The sequence below is a fragment of the Periplaneta americana genome, chromosome 5 (assembly GCF_040183065.1).
Source record: "Periplaneta americana isolate PAMFEO1 chromosome 5, P.americana_PAMFEO1_priV1, whole genome shotgun sequence".
In the NCBI taxonomy this organism is placed as follows: Eukaryota; Metazoa; Arthropoda; class Insecta; order Blattodea; family Blattidae; genus Periplaneta; species Periplaneta americana.
The window spans coordinates 155307215-155322863 of NC_091121.1; the positions used below are offsets into that span (position 1 = coordinate 155307215).

Here is a 15649-nt window from a genome sequence, read left to right on the forward strand (position 1 = left end):
TAATGAAAAATTATTGCATTTGTTGATTGACTAATTGCTTCAATCAGTTAAATTAATGTGGATTTGAGGCACTCATAAAAAATACACTGTTACATATCCCCACTTTCTTTTTCTTCCCCCCCCCACTTTCGTTAGATACACAAAAATAATGAGATTTAAGAATGATTCTTACCTTATTAAACAATTCTTGATTTGTATGTGTACGTGCCACTAACTCAGGCAGAAAACCACGAGGAAAACTCTGATTAAGTACAGGTCCTAATAATGGAGATGTACGTGGTAATTCCTCTTCACTCAAGACTCCTTGTAATGTCAGTGAGGCATATTGCACGCACTGAGCACGAATCTCAGCCAAAACATCACTTAACGGAGGAATGCTGCTCCTCTGCAAAAATGAAATTGTATAAATTGCATATGATCTATCACATCTCCCATGAACTCGACACCTGTTGACAATGTACTGTTACCATATTGATCATAATCTATGAATTATATGATTTAGAAATAAAACTTCTTACTTCTACGTCTATTCAATGGTTACCATAATATATCAAATTGAAGTAACCATACTGCAGTAATAATACCTTTTCTTCTTCTGTTCTATATACCTACATGCACACACTACTCATGCTTAGATACACTATCGTGTAGATAACCTAAGTTAAATGGCAGTGTAATCCTTGACTAACAATTGGAATGGTTACTAATAATGTATCAATTGTTATCTTCTGGATATATTCAATAAAAATGTCTGTCATATTCCTAATAACAAGCAGAGACAAATCACACTTCAAAATTACCTGTTAGAACTTCAATCATAACATGAAGGTTAGCAACTGGATTCAGAGTGTACATAATGATATTCTGAGAAGTTCAAAATTGAACAACAATGTAATAAACAAAAGTAAAAGTTAAAACATTTTATAGACTATGTCATTGTTGTTCTGAACTCTATTTTCAACTTAAAATAATCCTATCAATATAAGATTCAGAAGTCTAAAACTTTGCTAACACCTCCACCATGGCAAATACAACATTCACAATTACGAAAAATGTTGGTTACAATGTTCGGGTGAGTGCTCTTTATTGGGAGGCAAGAAGCAAAATGGGTTAAATGATCCCAAAAAGGCCACTGGAAAACAACAACAATGTTGTTCACGTGAGCAATTCAATTATAAATATACACCAGATATATTTAAAGAAATAGTATCTACACAGAGAAAATAATTTTATCATATAAAAAGTAACTAAAAGTTACCTTCTACTTCCCATGTCAGCTTGAAAGAGGGAGGGAGAAAGGAGTAAAGAGGGGAGATGGAGATGGAGAGAGGGAGGGAATGAGAGAGAGATGTGCACTCTAATATGAAGGGTACATGGGAATAACGATCAAGGTCCATTTTAGAAAGTTTCGAGAAAAACGAATTTTAAAGTTTAAGCACTTAATACATTGTTATGTGTGTATTTAATAGAAATTGACGTAGTGGAATGTCAAGAACGACGATTTCTTATTACTAGCTAGACCACATGATAGTACTTCCTTTCAACTATAAGATAGCATTATTAACTCAATTTCGATTTTTGATGGACCTTGATTGTTTTTACCGTGTACCCTTCATATACACTTCTCAACTTATTCAGAGGGATGGAACACATTTAAAAAGTAAAAAATGTGTAAAACACTGATCTTATGCCAATGTTATCCACTAAGTCAATATTTGCTAATAGGTGCTATGCAGCTGAACTTGTTACAAAATCATCAGAGGCATTAAATGAATGATGTCACAATAAATGTCACTATAAGAAAAAAATAAATACAGTAAATAAAATTAAAACAGAAATACATTCACAATATCATGTATTTTGTACACTGCTTTACTTCAAGATGTAATTTTATATTAAGCATATAGTGCAATCATTTGAAATACAATAAACCCGATAAGACGCTGTTCAAGGGACCACATTTACACCGCGTATTAACCGGGACCATGTATTAGGCGGGTATACTAATTTTTTACTTATATACAGGATCTATTAGCATTTTTCTTTATTAAATACATGATTTATGAAAGGTAATACAGTATTACTCCATTATGTAATTACTGTACTGTAGGTCAAAGACATTTACAATATGTACCGTACTTAATTCTTTCGAAAAAAAGTAGTTTATAGTTGTCTGTCGTGTGCGGGTTCTCAAAGTCCTCATGTTCACCACACTTCATTTCCTTGCGCTTACAACCTCCTGACGTCGCATCGCAGCTGCAGTGATTGAGTTGAGATTTTTTATTATCATCCTTAATGTCGATGATGGAAATACTAATGAATCAGAGAGTTGTTTCTGATCAAGAGTATTGTTTTATCGTACTTTCGTAAGATTTCCAATTTTTCCTACATAGAAAGCACTTTTTGTTTAACACATTGTAATCACACTCACACACTTCAATAAATTAAAGGACAACAAACTGACCAGCAAAAATTTCTAGAATTTTATTACGGCTGAGTGAGGAATGTTGTTTGAGAGAGAGAGCAAGAGGGTGAGGTATTGCACTGTATGTAGGCTTTAAGAGCGCAGGTAAAGAGTCGAATAAGAGAGCGTAACAAGATGGTCAGGTATTGTAGAGAATAATGGTTTAAGTGCGCAGGAAAAGGGTCGAATACCACCACTTTTCAGGTTAATGGCACCAGTGAGTTCAATGGCCAAAAAGTTTCATTGCTCTCACAGTATATTGCCGAAAATTACATCGAAAATATTCCACAAAAATAGCTTATTCTGCAGGACTAGAGCGTAACAAACAGGGTATTTTATAAAGGCGTTATATATGAAATGTGCAGGGACCAGACAAAAAAGTGTATTACATGGGATAGCATAATAATCTCTTATCGAGATTTTACTGTAGTTTACACCGTTCTTGTTTTTCTTTATTATTTTGAAAAATAAAAATACTGCACTGGATTATAGGATCATTCTCAATTCTTTCTTAATTAAACCAAATTCGCGGTAAAAATCAGCTTTCTTTTTACCATTCTCGATTTATTTTATAACATTCACTTATCCTTCACACTTAAAACTTTTCACTGCAACTTGCACCAAGTAACAATGGTTTGCAAACTAAATGCCTGAAGTTACAGTCTCAAGTGAATGTCTGGATTACAGTACGGTACACAACTTGGCCTGCTACTGTTTGTAAAGGTTTGCTGACCTGACAAAAGAAAGAGTTTGGTCTACCCCACACGCCATCCTCTTTTCTTAGAATTCCAGTTCTGGCTGTAAACTTATTTTGACATGGTAACTGAAAACAGTATTGGTAACTACTGTTGCTAAATGTCACTATAAAAATAATAAATCACATTTATTTACTATACCTATAGATAAAAACTGTACTTCTTAATGACTGTTTCTGTAGCCAAGGTGTTGCACTAACCATGGTCGTTATATCCAAGTTCAACTGAACTTGTAACAGTAACTACAGTTTACTTTAGGAGTAAAAGGGTTAAAGAATTAAGTAACAGGAAACCTTTCAAACAGCTCAAAATAAGCCTAAAATGTCTACACTGTGCTACTGAACTGATAACTATGTACTAATGTGGTGAAAAATCATCTTGTTCTAGATGTTCAATACAGTTAGAAGCTCGTATTTTTTAGTGTTAATTAATGGAACTATGTCAGATCTTTGAAGTTACAATTAATCGCACAGCAACCTTTAAGGGTACACTATACTGAAATTTCCAAGTTTCATATTTTTAAGGGTTAACAATAGTGAAATCAATAACTACCACACTTACGAAGCTAGATTAACTAAATTTTGATCACTGTTATATCTGATTAATAATGACAAATGCACAAAATTTCATCTCCCTATGATTAAGTGGTTTGCATTTTATTAAAATATTGAACTGTTTTATATAAAAAGCCCCTTGTCCCACAATTTACATTATTCTTAACTGATATGGATCCTTATATACCTGGGATCAAAACTTACTATAGAGTTTTGCTGTAATTAATTAGTAAATTACTAGAATTTTTTTCGGAATATAAAGTATATATGCTTTCACGTGTTAATTATCTAGATTACCTTGTTGACAAGTTTCGGCCTGGGGGCCATCTTCAGAACTGAGTGATCTTTGCACCTTCTGATTCCGATTCCTGTGCGTTTGTGTAGTGTAATGTGGAGTCAAATAGTGTGTGTTTTCTGAAATTGAGTTTTTATTATTATTTATTATTTTTTATTATAAAAGAATAAAAAATAAAAATATTAATAATCAAAACAATTCCTAGTAATTTACCGATTCACTGTACACAAAACCCCAATAGTAATGTTTGTTCCAATGTATTGTACATAAAGAATCATATAAGTGAACGTAAATTGTGGTGCAAGGGACTTCTTATATAAAGCAATACAATATTTTATTAAGATATTAATAAAATGCAAACTACTTATCACAGAGATGAAATGTTGTACATGTGTTATTATTATTAACCAGATACATCAGTGATAAACGTTTCGTGAATTTAGCTTTAAAAACATTGAAGTTAGTTCTCTTAATAAAAATGATAAGTTGTTTACAAATTAATATAAGAGGTGTGCAAAGCACCTCCGAAAATGCTATCCAAGAATTTAGTAGTGACCCTCTCTTATAAATCTAACCTACTTAATTGTTTCAAATACAGTTGACTCCCAATAATTCGCTGTAATTAATGCACTAACTTCTGCGAAATATTGAAAATCGCGAATCATCCACAAATATTTTCATTATTATTCAAAATCCAGTACAAGTTACTCTGACAGATTTAATTACTAAAATAAATTTCAAAATCAAGGGCAAAATGTGAAACAGTGTAAAACATTTTGAAACATTTTAGTATTATACAGTAGTGCAGTGGGACAGAATCTTAAAATAAGAAACAAAAGTTTCAAAAAAGTATCATAAAACACTTCAGTTTTACAAAAATAATCTGTCATCTTTTTTTTTTTTTTTGTTTCTTAAGAGGCTTGTTCATTTTTTTTTCCCCGGTTTTAGTTCACATATTTCTTAAGAAGAAGACAGAGAGCATAAATCAAGACATAAAAACAGAAATGATGTTACTTTAAGGACGGGGGGGAAAAAAATCGCGAATTAACTGCGAAGCAACCACACACAATTATCAGGACTTGACTGTACTTCTAATAAACAAATAATTAATTTATTTTCTGAAAATAAGACAATGCTGGCTGCGGTTATATAACAACAAAGACACAGTTTTAATCCAGCTTAAAGCCATGAATGCATGTTGAAATCCCTTCTATGGCATGGATGTTTGTCTGTTGTCTTAAATGAAGCTCCAATGTCATGCCAACCCACGATAAGGGAATTCTGCTATGTTTACAACTGTCAGGTCGAAATGGGCCACTGGCTGTTTTATAGGGGTATAAAAAACACTAGATACTGTGGTGGCAGGCCGAACATTCTAGTTGTGTCTGGCCGTGTAGGGGAGTTTCGCGCGCATCTGGGGAGAAGGAAGGTGCTGGGAGGCGGAACTCGAGCTTCGGTGGACGCTTTGGGGCGGTGAGGGGAAAGAAGACTGCGGTCCCAGCGCAGAGTTGGCGACGGAAGTAAGGAAACGTCTGGGGACCGATTGTGGGTTCCAGAGGCTTCGCGACACAAAACATTCGAGAATGTGTGATTTAATAAATAAAAGGGCAAGTGAGTCAGAAGTAAGTCAGTTAGTCAGTAGCGAGAGAGAGAGTCAGCCTTGGGCAGCGAGCGAGGTGGACCTGAGTTCGAGTTAGTCTTCGGAAGTCAGTCTACACGTGAGTCTTCGAGCGAGCAAGAAAGCAACCGGAGTTCGACGTGAGGAAGACCACAACTGTGGCAGCGTCCAGGCGAGGATCTCAATTTGATGTGCAGTGAACTTGAATGAGTCTGTGATGGTGGCAGTATCGAGATGAGTGCAATGTACCCGGAAGTCTTGAGTTTGAAGTGCATTGAAATGTATCTGGAAGGCTTGGGTTCGAAGTGCAGTGAACTGTATCTGGAAGGCTTGGGGTTCGATGTACCGTGAGTGAGCTAGAAGAACTAGCCCAGGTGAACAAACTGCGAACTGACAGTTCTGTTTTGTTCATAGTGCTTTGTGAACATTAGTTGAAATTAGGAGTACATTGTTGTTCTCAATAATACACGTGAATTGGCATTGTTGTTCCGTGGAGTGCATTAACAACTACTGTATTGCTGTGTTAAGTGGAATACCCATTGTTGACGGGTGTGTGATTAAAGTTAGAAATAAAAGTCACATATTATTGTTATATAAAAGTTACAATACCAAACAAAACCAAGGGTTGTTCTGGAATTCAATATCCTTTTTATTAAAAGTGGAATTATGTAAAAGTGTTGATTTTAATCTACTGACCTTAGGGTGGTTCCTCTCTTCAACAGCTACTCTAGCATAACAGTCCATTAGGTACATCAGAGTTCGAGCATGAATACCCTGTTGACTATCAGACGCTAGTGGAGTTAAAGTATGGTGAGGTAATGTCACTACAGGTGACAGCAAAGGACTGAGTGGTGCTGGGCTTGATGAGCTCACTCCTGGGCTGTCCAAATTGTCTGGAGTGGACTGATTACACATACCACCTGGAGTGAGATCTCTCAAAGGATTCTCACCCCTTCCAAACTGTGACATTACCTCCATCAGCACTTGGCTTATTAGATCCTGAAAATCACAAAACGAGTCCTATATAGAACAACTGACAATGTGGCTCCCTTACAATAACTCCTTTACTGTCACATCATAGAAATAAAAGAAAAAGGGCAAGTGTTGCACTACAACTAGTATTAGGATGAAGACAAAACTTCGAAATCGAAAAGTCTGCTTCATTAATTTTGTGATTTGATTATTATTATCGTTATTATTATTATTATTATTATTATTATTATTATTATTGTTCCCTGGGACTTGATCGATTAATCGATCAATTTCTGTTGTAAGATTAATCAATCAAAAATATTCAATCGAATAATTGCGTCGATTAAATTAATCAGTTATAGTTGATATTAATTATTATTTTGTTAATATAAACTCATACTAAGAATTCCGACAATATTTCTCTCTCGGAAATTGCTTACTTAAAAGCATAAGAGTACTGTTATTTTCTTTCTAACTGTAAACCAGGTAGAGTAGGGAAAATATTTGCACAAACACTTTAAAAAAGAGATGGAAATATGAGGACAGTGACCTAGTCTACCTCTATTGAAAGTTGAAACACAATGCGAAACTCTTATTAAGTTTTATGGTTTTCCAAGAAAGCTTCCACCTTGTTGGCAGTTCATCTTCCTAGTATATGAAATACATACTTTTCTGGGATTCGTCCCCCTCATCCCTTTTAAAATAGCCATGTCTATACTGTATGCAAGTGAGAGCGTAATTACTTCTTCTCTTTTTAAAATCTGGTAATTCGATTACAATAGGGTCCAGGCTTCTGTTTCGACCACTGTAGTTTTGCAGTTGCAGTTTCTGTACTGAGTTTGTATGTGAAGGTTGTGTGTTCAGTTTGATAAGCGAAAAAAAATCAATTTTCTGTGGTTTGTGAAAAGTGTAAACTCCATTATGTCATATGAGAATTTGAGAGGTAAACTTGGTGAAAAGTTTGGTTTTAAATTGAACATCATGGAGAAGTGCTTGACAGAAAAAAAGTAATAAATTATAAGCCTCATAATAAATATGTTAGTAAGTAATTAAAATAGTTGTTTTGTAACATAACAATATACGTATATATAGATACACAACATTTAATACTTATGCTTATCACTGAACAGTCCACACCTGTGGAGTAATGGTCAGCGCGTCTGGCCGTGAAACCAGGTGGCCAGGGTTCGAATCCCGGTTGGAGCAAGTTACCTAGTTGAGGTTTCTTTCCGGGATTTTCCCTCAACCCAATACGAGCAAATGATGGGTAACTTTCGGTGCTGGACCCCGGATTCATTTTACTGGCATTATCACCTTCATTTCATTCAAATGCTAAATAACCTAGATGTTGATACAGCGTTGTAAAAGAACCCAATAAAATAAAAATCACCGAACACAAGTTACATATTATCATATAATGTTAGAAAAATGGTTATTTGTTATACCATTCTATTCTAAGCTTTAAAATTATTTTTTGGTCATTAGTCATTTAAAGACAACCGTAATTCGCCAAGACATTGAGTAGCATAACTTCCTAATTTCAATGTATAGAACCTTAAGAGAATTTGATGCATAGAGACAAAGAATACACAGTAATGTTTACATCGAGTTATAATCAGCCTACTTGACAAACATCAAGAGAAACAGACAAACTTAGCCTGAAAGATCGAAAAGTCAAGTTTGTCTGATATATTAGTCACAGCAAATCTTGAATGAAATCACTACTCTTAAGAATGCACGAAAGAGATCACAAATATTAAGGCTGATGTTAAATTGTTGAAGTTAAGTCTAATCATACATTTCTCGTACGTTCTGCAACTCTCAGCATTCCTTTAAACATTAATTGGTCACCTTACAATTTCGTAAATATTGGTAAAATGTCAATGAACATCTCTACAAGACACATGGGAATGTAATATTTCTTTGAGACGTAATTCTTTACTAATCAACAGAATGTGTAGGTGTGTGCTGAAGAAATTTAGTTCCATAGATTATACCTGAATATCAACAGCATTCCTTTCTTGAATCATGTCATTAACAACTGATGCAGTCTCTGGAAGAAAGATGGCTGATTCATTCTGCTCCTTCCATGTGACACACAGAACCCGAGACACTGCAGCATGTACTTGCTCCTCACTAACTTCTGTGCATGAGCTGGATGTCTGGTGAAACAAATTCAGAATTTTACTTAAATATGTCACAGACTGTTATCTTCAGCTAAATTGGAAAGCTTAAAAAAAAAAAAAAGCTGTAAAATCAAGATCTCGACCATCTGAAAACATTATAGATTGTTCAAAACCACAATCGAAACATCAGTAAACTGCAATAGTAATTCTGAACTTAGCCATAATGAAGATGAATTGCAATGTGCAGTATACAATCTACAAAATGTGCCAGAAAATATGTTATATCAGTATTTATTAATGAAACTATAATTATGACTATATATAAAAAAAGATAAATTCGTTACTTCAAAGGTCATAGTAAATATTCTTCTTCCACCTATTCTGAATACTGATAGAAATTTTAGTATCTCCCTTGGAAAAGGTGCAATCAGCAATGGAACAGATACACACTTTCAATTATTACATGCCAGAAAAAATGTCAAAATCTGCAAAAGAATAGTTTTCAAACAATCAATTTCTGCAACAAAATTACAAAATTAAATGTTTACAAGACACTAGCAAGATTGATATTAGCAAGGTCAAGTGGGGTGTAGTTAAAAAAAAGTCGTATTTCATGTTCAATGGGAAAATATTCCAAAGGAAAAAAAAAAGAGGGGCTAGAAATTTCAAATTATGAGAGAAGATATTTTGTGATGTTCTTTAAAAGATGTAAAATTATTAGAATTTCTTCTTGATGAATGAAGAATATATAACTGTATTACTGGTATTTTAAACACTGTCTGCAGATAATACTTTTCCAGCAATCTGGGCGAAGTGTAACCTTCAGTACAAATGAACACTTTCGTAGTGTTAATCTGTTTCTGAAGAAAATTAAAGGTGACCAATTCCAACTGGTCTATTTGTCTTTTTTTAGAATTAACGTCCAACCATTTTAAATATACAAACTTTTATCCAAAAACAAATCGTATGGTCTGAAAAACACACCAAATTTCATACAGTATTTTGTTTCTACAGACAATTAACAATGAGCTACTGTGTAAAACAGTTAAGTTCTAAATTGAAAAATTGTACATTTTTATTTTAGAACGTTTATTTCTATAAACACAACTAAGATTTTAGCAATAGTAAGTGAAAACAAGATTCTTGAAACACCACTTAGCACAATGGTAATTATATTTTAACAGATTAGATCTATGTACGTAGAAAATGCAGTTAACTGTAAAAAAAAGAACAAATGAAAATAGAGACATTCGAAATTGAGAGAGAAAGACAGAGAAAAGAAACGAAGCAATATGAAGTCCAAATAATAACTGTTCCATGAAAAATTAAAAGAATGAATTCATTTTTGTTTCAAAATTTAAAATTAAAGGCATTATTAACTTATATATGGATCACACTTGTCCCAGGTCATCAGGTCACTGTTCATTCAACACGATAAATAATTGGCATAATACCTATTAATAATAAATCAGGATGATTGTGCATGGAAATTACATTGTTCACATTTGTTTCCTTTTCTCTCTCAGTCCGCTCATTTGTATTGACTATGAATAATGAAAACAGTGAAATACATATACAGATATGCATACAGAAGACATAAAAGTTTAGGAAATTATATAATTCAACAGGTAGGACAATTTTATAGGAAATAAATTCGATTGTGGTAAAATAATTCAATCCTTACCCTATGTCTAACACCAGCTTCTTTGCGATCACTTTCTTCAACTTCCATGTTCTCTATTCCAGAGTCTACATCAACTTGGGATACTGAACTTTTTTCACATTGTGAGTCATCAACTTCCATTTGTGATGAAGTATCTGTACTCTGAGAGTCACTCTTCTGAGTTCCCAAAGGAGGAGGCGTTGCTGTAACAGTGTACTCAAATATTACTACACTGACAAAAAGCAATTCAATTAAATTGTATATTACTGCTTTAAAGTTTGTACTTTAAAAAATAGAGTCTGATAAGAGAATATATCACAGAACTGATCAGTTTTATAAATTTGGACATTTATTTAATTGAACAAAAGAAATGAAACGGAAAAAAAAGTGCAATGAAAGAAATTCCTAAACTATGAAAAGTAAATAAGGTTGAGGTACCATTCGCAGGCAGTTTAATGAAAGTAATCTTTATTTCTTAAATTACATTCTCCTTAATTATAATGTACAGACCCAAAAACAAAATTTGGGCCACCTGAATCTTCCGATTTCCAGTTATAACATACTGCACTTGTTCACTAAGCATTGAACATGCCCAGTATGTTAGAACTGGAATTTGGAAAATTGAGATAGCCCAAATTTTGTTTCTGCGTTTGTTGTTGTTGCTTTCTAATGCCAGGCGTTTGACAATAAAGTCATTTGACCTCTTGCACTCCAATATTTTTCAAAGATATTATCATGACCAGCCACTGAAGCACAGATTTTGAGGTGTTCCGAATCAATTTCTTGGTTTGAGTTGCACAATGGGCAGTTAGGGGACTGATATATTCCAATTCTATGCAGGTGTTTGACCAAACAATCATGGCCTATTGCCAATCTAAATGCAGCTACAGACAATTTTCGTGGTAAATCGGGAATTAACTGTGGATTTTGATGCAGAGAGTTCCATTTTTTCCCTTGGGATTGAGTTATCAAATTTTGCTTGTTGAAGTCTAAGTATGTAGATTTAATAAATCTCTTCACAGAGTAATACATAGATTTAGTAACAGGTCTGTAAGTAGCAGTGCTGCCCTTCTTTGCTAAAGCATCCGCATTCTCATTTCCCAGGATTCCACAATGGGATGGTATCCATTGGAATACAATTCTTTTATTGAGTGATATTAATTGAGAGAGCATTTTAGTTATTTCTGCTGTTTGAGATGAAGGTGTGTGTTTAGAGACTATTGATAGAATAGCTGCTTTGGAGTCTGACAATATAACTGCATTCTTAAATTTATTGATGTGGCACAGAAGATTCCTGAGACTTTCTCTTATTGCAATGATTTCTCCATCAAAACTTGTTGTTCCATATCCAAGAGATCTATAAAGTGAGAAGAGACAGCACGTAACACCTGCACCGGCACCTTGTTCTCTGGAGATCAAGGATCCGTCGGTGTATAAATGAAGGCAGTTTTGTAGAGGGTACCTAATATTAATTGTCTCTAAAGACAATTGTTTCAGTATTTCAGTGTTTATTTCTGATTTCAGTATTTCTTCTGTTAAATTTAGATTATATTCTATATTTAATAGAGTTAAAGGGTTTGGTTTAATTTGTAAGATTTCTTTTAAATTCGGGATATTGATTTTCTGTTTTAATTCTTGAACAATGGATATGAAACTTTTTTGGGTTTTCAATCTACAGAGAGGACTGTATGAATGCCAATTGTTTCCTGGTAATCTGATAAGTTTTTCATATTGAATCAGTGCTTTTTCTCCATTTCGGAATATTTATTGGTCCATTTCTGGACGCCTTTCTTTCATTACATTGTGATGTTGCTTCTCTTAGACTATTCCTACTTTCACAAAAATAATACTAAACTGTGAAAAACAAAACAGGTAATATAAATTATGTGTATTGTAATTTATAAAAATGTTATGGGTAATGTTTAAATACATTTTAGATAACGTATTGAGATTGTTTTAAGTTACAGTATTTGTTTTGAAGCTAATAATAACACACAATTCAATCACTTGAATGAAGCTATTAGATTATTACTAATCCAGCTGTGGAAATTAAAATAAAATTTATTTTCAAAAACAGTTCTACAGACCTTATAAAATAAAATAAAAAGATAGACTCATTATCATTTCAGATTTGAAGTACGAAACATGATTTTATCAGACATAGACCATACAAAACTCTAAGAAATATAGTAATATGAATTCCATCGATTGTTTTATTAACACACCTAACCATGAAGACATTAATAATGGTTTACAATTCCTTACACTAATAACACAGCTCAACAAACAATTAAACTTAGTCAAGAAATCAAATACAGTTTAGATAAACAGATAACAATACTGGCCACCTTTGTAGATTTTAGAAGTGCCTATGATTCAATATGGTGAATGAAGCTCTTAGACAAAATGCATAAAATGGATCTAAATAATAACATGATAAAATGATCTTATAATTTTTTTAATTCAACGATTTTCAGCTACAAGATATGGAGAAACTTGATCAAAATTTAAACAATCAAGAAGAGGTCTCCCTCAAGGTTCTGTCTCGAGCACTACCCTATTTAACCTGATGATGATTGATTTATCAAAAAAATTAAAGGAAGTACAAAATATCAACTTTGCCCTTTTCGCAGATGATTTGGTAATTTGGACATCATCAAAAAGAAAACATCACTATCAACTCTCCTTACAAATGAATGATGCGCTTTGTAAATTAGCTGATTAGTGCAGAGAAAATGATATGAATGTAAATGTAGACAAAACAAATTACCTAATATTTTCCGTAGCTCATCAAATACCAACTGTTTCACTTCTACTGAATAATGAACCCATCACACAAACACAAGCTTATAATTGTATGTACTTAGGTGTAACTTTTGATAGCAAATTAACCTGGAAACATCATATAGCTACAGTAACGGAGAAGACTTTTCACCTTGAAAAGACTAGCTGAAAATAAATGGGGATGCTCTAGACAAGTCTTGAATACAACCATATAAAACACATATTAAACCAGTTCTCCAGTATGGTTGTGAAACAATTATTACAGCAAAAAAATAAAATTTAGATAAAATTGAGAAAGTGCAAAATCAAGTGTTACACATTATTACAGTGCTGTTTCATCCACACCTATATCAGTTCTGCAAGGTTTTACAGCTAATACTCCATTATAATCAGATAGAAATCAACATAGCCTAATTTTATATAAAAAAAAATGAAAAGAATACCAAATGTAGACTACTGGAAAACCTATTAAGATACTTATTATTTACAAAATGAGACTTTAGAGATTAATAGTTTTGTCTATATTTAATATGCTATCAAATAAAATACAATAAATCTGTATAATTAAACAATTTTTCATCATCATCAAACCTTCACCTGTATGTAAGACCTAGATAACTCAAATTTTTACACCCCTGCTTCCCAAAAAAATACTTCTTGTATTGGCTGGAATCAACACTAACCATGATACAACACAAATTATTTTCTGGCAAAAGATAATAGCATGACTCGACTTGCATCACAGAATGCGTGTTGATTCAAGTCTTTGGGATGGCAGGAATTTTCTCATAAAATTTCGATCAGTGTATGGGACTGCTTCCCACCCAGCCTCATGATGAATTTGGGGAACTACAATAGTAACTACAAAATCTAATTTCGAAATCCAGCTTAACACCTGGAATGTGAGGCCAGAGTCAGCAGGTAAGCTTTGATCTTTCATGAGCTGTCACATCACGGATTATTTACATTTGATAGTTTAATATTTGCTGGTATTTCACTACTTTTACCTTCAAACACTTCACTAAACCTGAAACAGTGGATACAGCTCTATTGTCTCCTTATATCTAACATATGGAAAGCCATTTGTTGGTAGTTACAGAAATATTAATGGTAGGGAAAAAACTGTACAAAATATGGGGGAAAAAAAAGAAAGAAAATTTTTATTAATTATGGAAATTTTACCGAAACATTAATAGGCTACATATAAAAACGATTTTGCATTAATTATATTCTACATATTGTAAATCGTGAAAATCTTTGTTCTCACACTGCTAACAGGCATGGTTAGAATATTATTAAATTTCATATTTTTTCAGACACTTGTTATAACACAAGGACTCTCGTACAGTATGTATTATGTTTTCCATTTAACTTGCGTGTTTTAGGTATGAAGAAATTTCATTATATTTGATAGCTGTGCAATTTTCGCCAAAGTCTTCCATCTGTGAATGGTTTCTAAGTTCACACAAATATCATCATCATCATGAACTTTACACACTAAGGCTCCACTGAGCCTGTTTTTGTCTTTCTCAAGATAAAATGTTCTTAATCACTCCAGCGCTGCTTAGGTCATCCTGGATCTCTATGTCCTCTATGCTGGTGTTTGAAAACCAGTTTTGGCAGCCATGTTGATTCCATTCGTTGAATGCCCTTGGAGTTGGTAATTTTTTATATCTTCCAAGATATTTGAAATCTTTAATTTTTCTCGTATATCTTACAATTTACAAATGGCTTTTAAGGAACCTGCAGGTTCAGTGCCGCCCTCACATAAGCCCACCATCGATCCCTATCCTGTGCAAGATTAATCCAGTCTCCATCATCATATCCCACCTCCCTCAAATCCAATTTAATATTATCCTCCCATCTACGTCTCAGTCTCCCCAAAGGCTTTCTTCCCTCCGGCCTCCCAACTAACACTCTACATGCATTTCTGGATTAGCCCATATGTGCTACATGCCCTGCCCACTCAAACATCTGGATTTAATGCTCCTAATTATGTCAGGTGATGAATACATTTCGTATACCTACATTAATTTTTTTATCCAATCTTGTGAGAATGAAGAGTAGGCTGAAAACCTCATTTGAGCAGCTTCTAGTTGTCTCTTATGTTTTGCATTGAGAGTCCAAACTTCACTAGAATATTTTAAAGATGCTTTTGCAGTAATGTTCTAAATAATTAAATTTTGATGTTTGTTCTATAATTTTTCCATTATGTAATCGTAGTTTTGTTTCTGTCGTTATCTGTTTTGCCAAAATGTCTTTTTATAGTGCCATTTAATCTGTTGAATCTTTGTATCTTTATAGCTATGTCATTTTTAAATTCAGAAATATAATGCCTTAAATAATTAAATTCTGATATTTGGTCTATCATTTTTCTATTTAATTCAATCTTGACTCTCTGTAAATGTTTACCACAGA

The 15649-nt window shown here is 33.4% G+C and overlaps 1 protein-coding gene across 1 annotated transcript in view; it reads right to left on the reverse strand.

The window, feature by feature from the left end:
• Window positions 1-15649, reverse strand: part of Ube4B (Ubiquitination factor E4B) — a 66258-nt gene that overhangs the window by 47117 nt on the left and 3492 nt on the right. Inside the window, exons 3-6 of the mRNA XM_069826704.1 lie at window positions 10469-10650; window positions 8656-8820; window positions 6383-6685; window positions 173-385 (exon numbers count right to left, since the gene is read on the reverse strand). Coding sequence (XP_069682805.1) covers window positions 173-385; window positions 6383-6685; window positions 8656-8820; window positions 10469-10650 — 863 coding nt within the window. The remainder of the gene's footprint in view (window positions 1-172; window positions 386-6382; window positions 6686-8655; window positions 8821-10468; window positions 10651-15649) is intronic.